Consider the following 7399-nt stretch of genomic DNA (forward strand, 5'->3'; position numbering starts at 1 on the left):
TTAGATCCCACCCAAAAACAAAAAATTTTCAAGATTCTCCGTCACTTCAAATCTTGCGGCACATGCATGGAGCATTAAATGTAGGTAAAAAGAATAACTAATTGCACAGTTTGCCTGTAATTGGCGAGATGAATCTTTTAAGCCTAAATAGTCCATAATTAGACAATTTTTGCTAAATACAAACGAAAGTGCTACGGTAGCCAAAAACCAAAATTTTTCAAAACTAAACACACCCATAATCTTATCTTATACTAAACCAACAACCAAAACAACCAAACACAGTCACCTACACGAGCTCAACCCGATTTCTTTGGCCTGCACAGCCAATCACGCCCTACACGGTCACGGCAACCCGTACGCCACGAAAGGTATGCGCTGCCTTCCCCGCCACGCCTACCCGAGCCGACCGAGGACGACCAGCCACCTCGACCAATGGCAACACCGTGAATAGCCCCGACCGCCGGCCCCGCTTACCCTACCCCACCCCTGATCTCTATCGCTAACCCTCCGCACCGCCCCAGCAGCACCGTGACGCGGCCACTCACGCAACCCTACCTACCTCCCCGTTCTGCCCCTCGCCCCGCCCATGGCGACGCCCGCCGCCGCCGCGCCGGCCCCACCGAACCCTAACCCCGTCCCCGACGACCCGCCGCTGCAGCACCAGCAGGAGGACGAGGAAGAGGCGCCGGAGACGGAGACGGAGACGGTGCCGACGTCCCTTACCACTTCAATCGACCCCACCCCCTCCGGCGGTGAGGAGAGCGAGAGCGATGACACTTCCATCTCGTCGGCTCCCTCCTCCGCTCCCGCCCCCGCCCCCGTGGCCGCGGCCGCGGCGCCCTCCCCCGCTGCGAAGGACCTTCTCCACATCTCCTTCAACCAGGACTACGGCTGCTTCGCGGCGGGCACCAAGTCGGGCTTCCGCATCTACAACTGCGACCCCTTCCGCGAGATCTTCCGCCGGGACCTCGCCGCCGTGGGCGACGGCGCTACCGGCGCCGGGGGAGGGGGTATCGGCGTCGTCGAGATGCTGTTCCGCTGCAACATACTCGCGCTCGTCGGCGGCGGCGATAACCCGCACTACCCGCCCAACAAGGTCATGATCTGGGACGACCACCAGAGCCGCTGCATCGGGGAGCTCTCCTTCCGCTCCCCCGTCCGGGGCGTCCGCCTCCGGCGCGACCGCATCATAGTGGTCCTCGAGTACAAAATCTTCGTCTACAACTTTGCGGACCTTAAGCTCGTGCACCAGATCGAGACGGCGCCCAACCCCAAGGGCCTCTGCGCCGTGTCGCAGCAGCCTGGGTCTATAGTGCTTGTTTGCCCCGGTGCCCAGAAGGGGCAGATTAGGGTGGAACACTATGGGGCGAGGAAGACCAAGTTTATCAATGCGCACACTTCCCGTGTCGCGTGCTTCGCGCTGTCGCAGGATGGGAGGCTGATTGCAACTGCTAGCACCAAGGGAACGCTTGTTAGAATCTACAATGCAGCTGAAGGCAATCTCCTGCAGGAAGTAAGCTTTCTGTCACACACTCATAGTTGTATTGTGTATATGCAAGTTCTGTACTTCTGTTAGGTGACGTTAGTACGCTACAACTGATAAAAACTGATTTTGTTGAGTAAATAGGGGAAAACATGTCTTTAAGCAGCTGCTGAATCGGAGCTTAGAATAGTCGTATGCCGCAATCAAATGTGTTGCTTTTTTATAAGTATCGTATAGTGCCAGGCTGGCAGCTCACAGGATTGTTTTCTTACTGATCTTGAGTAGTTACCGCAGTCTTCTATGCTAGTTTGAAAACCTCTGAGCAGCTGCTGAATGGGAGCTTAGAATAGTCGTATGCCGCAATCAAATGTGTTACTTTTTGATAAGTATCATATAGTGTCAGGCTGGCAGCTCACAGGATTGTTTTCTTACTGATCATTGAGTAGTAACCGCAGTCTTCTACGCTAGTTTGAAAATCTCTGAGCAGCTGCTGGAAGGGAAACTATAGTAGTTCTATGCGACCACATGTGCTTTTTTGCTAGCATTGTATAGCACCAGCGCACATGGTTTCCTTTTGAAGTTGTGTGATTAAATAGCAACTTCCTACTTTCTAGTATAAGTGGTTTTAGATGTTAACTGTAGGCTTTTAGGCTAGCTCAGAGATCTGTGTGGTATTAATAGAAACAGGACATAGCCTTTTCTGATCTTGACCAAAAAAAAATCAAGCAATCACAGTTTCATTGCTGTCGCGTGCCTTTGTTCATTTGTAAACTGAAGCTATTTAGGAGTGTGTAACAGCTTGCATACTGTTAACTTTACAATGAAACTCAACAAGAGCCCGTGAAAATATGAGTTTATGGTTATTTGAAATTGATAAACATCTTGAGCGTTTTAGCGCACTGGCTTCTCCATTTTGATTATTTATAACCTGAATCTATGCCTCACAAAATTATTGCTCTGTAACAACAGTTATGCTACAAAATTTCTGACTTTGTGTTGCAAGTATTTCTTCTTGATGCTAGAAAAGTTCAGAAAGATTGCAGTTGCCTTTATAACCTATCAAAATTTGGTAGTAGGTTCAAATGTTTTCAGCTGTTCATTTTTTTACTAGTTTTGGTTCCTGTAAAAGTAAATGAACGCAGCAAGGTGGATTTTCATCCAAACAAATTGGAAATTTCAACTTCATATTTCAAACTTTGACCTGAAATTATACATTTTTTTGCTTGAAGGTCATTTTTTTCAATTCAAATCTCACGAAGTTTCTATTTGAAAACCACACTATTGTCACTGTATTTTGAAGAAGACCTAGTTGATTTCACCTCCCCAAATCATACTACGATAGCAATGTTGGCAGTGAGACTGGTAGCAAAGACCATGGCATGGGCGTAATTGAGGAATGAGGATCCCAGTGAGGTAATCATGGTTATTAAGGCGGGAAGGCGAGGCGAGGCGACCCACTGCCTTCCAGATGACTAGGTGCTCAAGGCGTGCGGGGAGGCGATGCCATACACATGGCCTAACCTATAGTGGAGAAGAATAAACTTACCTTGTTGCTGCCAATTTTGGAGCCCATGTAGCAAGCATAAACATAGCCTAACCTATAGTGGAGAAGCATAAACACATGCACACAAAGCACATCACTTATGCCTACACATAACAGATAGCAGTTGCACCAAGCACAAGCAGAGCAGTTCATATCTAAGCACAAGCAGCAGAGGCACAGAGTAGAGGGAGGAGGCACAAATCAGGGGGCCGAATTGGCGGAGCAGAGAGTGGAGGTGTGAATCAAGGAGGCGAATCGTCGGAGCAGAGGGAGGAGTCGCAGATTTGGTGGAGTAGAAGGGAGTGGCTGGAAGGAGGTGCTGCCGGCGAGGACTCCAGGTGCTTCCCTCCCACCTGCTGCTTCTTTCCTCCGCCCTCTCTTGATTGACGCTAGATGGCTGGGTCATGGCCCCATGGGAGGTGTAGCTCCGATTTCCCATGCGCGTAAACTCTCGTTGTCTCCCCGCGTCTGTTTCCCACGCGTGCACATCTGCTCCTTCCGTTTCCCGCCTGCGTGCCCTTCTCGGGTCGCGTTGCCCACACCCTCGATTTCACTCGTGTGCGGCGTCCGCCTGGGGCAGGGCACCAAAAAGATGCCCAATGTGGCAGGTAGGGCAGGATTTGTGTTGACGATTCTGTCAAAGTGATAATTTGTTAGTGTGCAGGGGAAGCACAAAGCTTTGTCTGTAGCATGGTCAGGATGAGGTGTTTTTTTGTTGAAGAGAACTGTATTGTGGCATCTGGGGCTGTTTCCCAATGGGTTGAACTATTTTAGAAAAAAAAGTCATGCATGCAAGCTCTTGGATGACTACTGCAGAACTGTCCCATTCTCAACGCTCATGAGGGGCACCCTTAGTGATACTTACAATAGAGGAGTGACCTGACTTCTACCTGTTTTTGTAATATATCTAGATTTGAACAAAAATTATAAACTTTTACTGTGTGGTGCTTCTGAGTTCTGATTGTGACTGATCTTGACCAAGTTTCCTGCTTATGGATCTCTATGTGTAGCTATTACCAACCTTTGTTGCTCATTGATATATTCGTTCTCTTGGGTTTGCTTTCCCCCGCAAGCTTTTGACAAATGTATTACGTGAGGAAGTCTTAACATTACAGTGGACAGATAAGGACCCTGTGGGGGTGTTCGGCTGGTACCCTTGTCCACTGTAGTTCGACTTATTTTGGATGATTCAATAGTGTTCTGTGAGAGAGAATAAGCTGAAACAATCCAAGACATGTTCTTACTTTTTACCTTTTTACTGAGGATATGGTTACTAATTGTGTCTGCTTTCTTCAGGTAAGGAGAGGTGCTGATAGAGCAGAAATATATAGCTTGGCTTTCTCGAATAATTTGCAGTATTTGGCTGTCTCCAGCGATAAAGGAACAATACATGTGTTCAATTTAAAGATAAATGTGGGATCGACTGCAAATGATAAGCCTATGCCTGCTCCAGATCCTGAAGTTCCCCATATAAGCCCCCCTCTTTCGTTCATTAAAGGTAAGTTCTGTATCTATCCATTCGAACAGCTTGAGTTAGGGTACCCAATGTGTGGGATAAGTTCCCCTTTTGGTTTACTGTGAATGTCATTTACAGGCTTTAAGAAATATGATTCAAAATATACAAGGTTATTATTAGTTGTGTTTTATCTTAAATGTTTTCCTAAATTTATACATTGCACTTCGGGAGCTAGTTTGCTGGACAATAAACCTTAAGGTCTAGTATAGTATATGTTACATTTTCCATTTTAATAAATTCTAAATCGTTACAAGAATGCAGAGCATTTTACTGGGTTTCTTATTTGGATTTCATCGTGTCCAGTATCGTTCATATAATCTTGCTGGAAGTATAGAATCCAACACTCTGCAGCTGCTCTGATCTTACTCCTTTCCTCCCCCCTCCTCAAAATAAGATGTATGCTTCATGCGGGTTTCTGTTTTTGATGGCATGATGCTTTAGCATGCTACCAGGGAGTATATATGCTAGTTACACGGAATGAGACCATCCAAAGTTGAGAGCAGCTCCTTGCTGTGTGAGATCGCCTTTTTTTTTTATTAGGCCGTATACTTACTCAGTTATTTTCCATCAATGGCAGGTGTGTTGCCGAAATATTTCCACTCTGAGTGGTCAGTAGCTCAATTCAGGCTCCATGAGGGTGAGCAGTATATTGTTGCATTTGGACATGAGAAGAATACTGTGGCAGTTGTTGGTATGGATGGAAGGTGAGAACATGGAATCGAACAGTCACTCTCTACAAGTATAAGCGTGGTAGCTGGAGCTATATATCTGAATCTAAATATTTGTTTTTTTCAATGGTTTTGCAGCTTCTACAGATGCCAATTTGACCCAGTTAACGGAGGAGAAATGCTGCAGCTGGAGTGCTACAATTTCCTAAAACCAACGGATCAACCGTAGCAACATAATCATCATCAATGTATTCATGGGTTAAGCAAGTGATAATAATATTTTTATTTGTAAATATATCTCTGATGTATGTTCTGCGGAAGGGCTAAAACACCCATTTGCAGATGAATGTAATAGAATGCATCGTTATTTATTTATGAATAAAATACATAAAATAGCCTAGCAATGTTTCTACAATGTTATCTTAGTGAATTGTTCACTCATTTCGTGAATCTACAGTATTTTTCTCTTATCAGCCGGCTTATGTATCAGCCGAACTGAGAGTAGATTAGCTAGGGTTCTACATTATGCCAGATTTTTTTAATATTCTGCTCGTACGGCAACTATTATGCCCCTGTGTTTGGTTGATTGATTGCGTTGTGTGCTGTATGATCCTTTAGGGGTCCTTATGTTTGATTGATTGTGTTGCGAGCTGTATAATCCTTTTTTTGAGGATAAATTATTGTTTCGTCTGATTTGATGATTAGTTAGAATGCCCAGTTGCTTGTCCCTGCGGTTGAATGAGTCGTCCGCCAGATAAGGGCACGTACAACGAAACGATGCAAATTTGCCTGATTAAATGAAGAGAACCTTGCCGTCGTTTGGCAAGGTGCCGGCCTCGTGCTCCGACGCTCATATTCTCGTTGTACAGATCCAGTGTGCGCACGCTATGGCCAATGCCATGACAAGCTAAAATCCACCATGGCAAGCTGATAATCTTCCGTTGCACACGTGCTGGTTGCAGTGCCATCCCATCAATCAAATCATCCTCAAATTGAAATGCTTGTGTACTCTCATAAAAATAAATGCTCTTGTTTGTACTTGATCAACAAACTTTTTATCCGATCACAAAATATAAAATAGAATCTCTCAAACTTTATTTTTGCTTCAGGAGCAGAAAAGTTTATATTATATAGATAAATATATTACTATATTATTTATTTTGATGGTTTCTAAAACTTTATTAGGTTTATATGTTTATCTTATTGATGCTTGATTTATTTTGTATTAAGAAGCAACACAATAATATCCATGAATTATATTCATGTTTGATCATGGTTATATACTTATATGTAAATATGTAAGTATTAAAAAGTTTGTAGACGCCTAAATAAATAACCTATTGTATAAGTTGTTTATTAAGTTATCTATTATATATAAATATATTAATATATCATTTATATTCATGGTTTTAAAAAAATATTGCAACCATGATCATCTTATTTATGTCTGATCTTTTTTATCAATGAGTAACACAATGGTATACATAAATCATGTTTATACTTGATCATGGCTACATAAAAATATTAAAGAATTAATAGACAGCAAAGCAGACAACCCATGGTATACGCTGTCTGTTTAGCTATCTGTACCATGAAATTAGCGCAGCGAGTAATAATAATAATAATCCTATCCTATAGCTGTATACCAATCCCCCTCTCACAGACTACTGTATACGTCAACAGCTCCCTGACTCAGAACACTGTGCCCACAACAGTGCACCCACCAGCACCGTCCGATTGTTGTCAATGACTGCGCTGTCACCCCAGAAGCGTCCACGAGTCAAGCCTTCTCGAACCAGCCAAACCCAGCCCCCGCGTCCGCCCTGCGCGCCGCGTCCACCGCCGCCGCCGCGCCGCCCCTGCGCTCAGCCACCTGGTGCCCTGCCGACGAGTGTCGCGGCGCTCGCCGGCCCGCGGCCGCCGCCTCGCGCGCCTCCGTCCTGCGCGCCGCAGCCACCACCGCCGCCGCGTCGCCCCTGCGCTCCGCCACCTGTTGCATCGCGTACGCCACGCCGTCGCTGGTAGCCGTGAGGCCGCCGGCGTTGCCAGGCCCCCCCACTCTCTTCGGCTCCGTCGCGCAGCCCCCCAGCGAGGCCCCTCCGGTGTCTGACTCCCGGAGTTCCGTCACGTCCGCCCTCTTCGAGATCGCCAAGCCGTCGCTGGTTGCCGTGACGCCAGCGGCGCCGTGA

At 46.0% G+C, this 7399-nt stretch overlaps 2 protein-coding genes across 2 annotated transcripts; both read left to right on the forward strand.

The window, feature by feature from the left end:
• Positions 1–497: 497 nt before the first annotated feature.
• LOC136457103 (autophagy-related protein 18a-like) lies at positions 498–5614 on the forward strand. The gene is made up of 4 exons (XM_066457144.1): positions 498–1513; positions 4323–4524; positions 5120–5246; positions 5349–5614. The coding sequence occupies exons 1-4, from the start codon at positions 587–589 to the stop codon at positions 5437–5439; spliced, it is 1347 nt and encodes a 448-aa protein (XP_066313241.1). The 5' UTR covers positions 498–586; the 3' UTR covers positions 5440–5614.
• Positions 5615–6768: 1154 nt separating this feature from the next.
• On the forward strand, positions 6769–7399 carry LOC136461329 (uncharacterized). Its single transcript, XM_066460670.1, has 2 exons — positions 6769–6780; positions 6926–7399. The coding sequence occupies exons 1-2, from the start codon at positions 6769–6771 to the stop codon at positions 7397–7399; spliced, it is 486 nt and encodes a 161-aa protein (XP_066316767.1).

This window comes from Miscanthus floridulus, chromosome 6 (assembly GCF_019320115.1).
Source record: "Miscanthus floridulus cultivar M001 chromosome 6, ASM1932011v1, whole genome shotgun sequence".
In the NCBI taxonomy this organism is placed as follows: Eukaryota; Viridiplantae; Streptophyta; class Magnoliopsida; order Poales; family Poaceae; genus Miscanthus; species Miscanthus floridulus.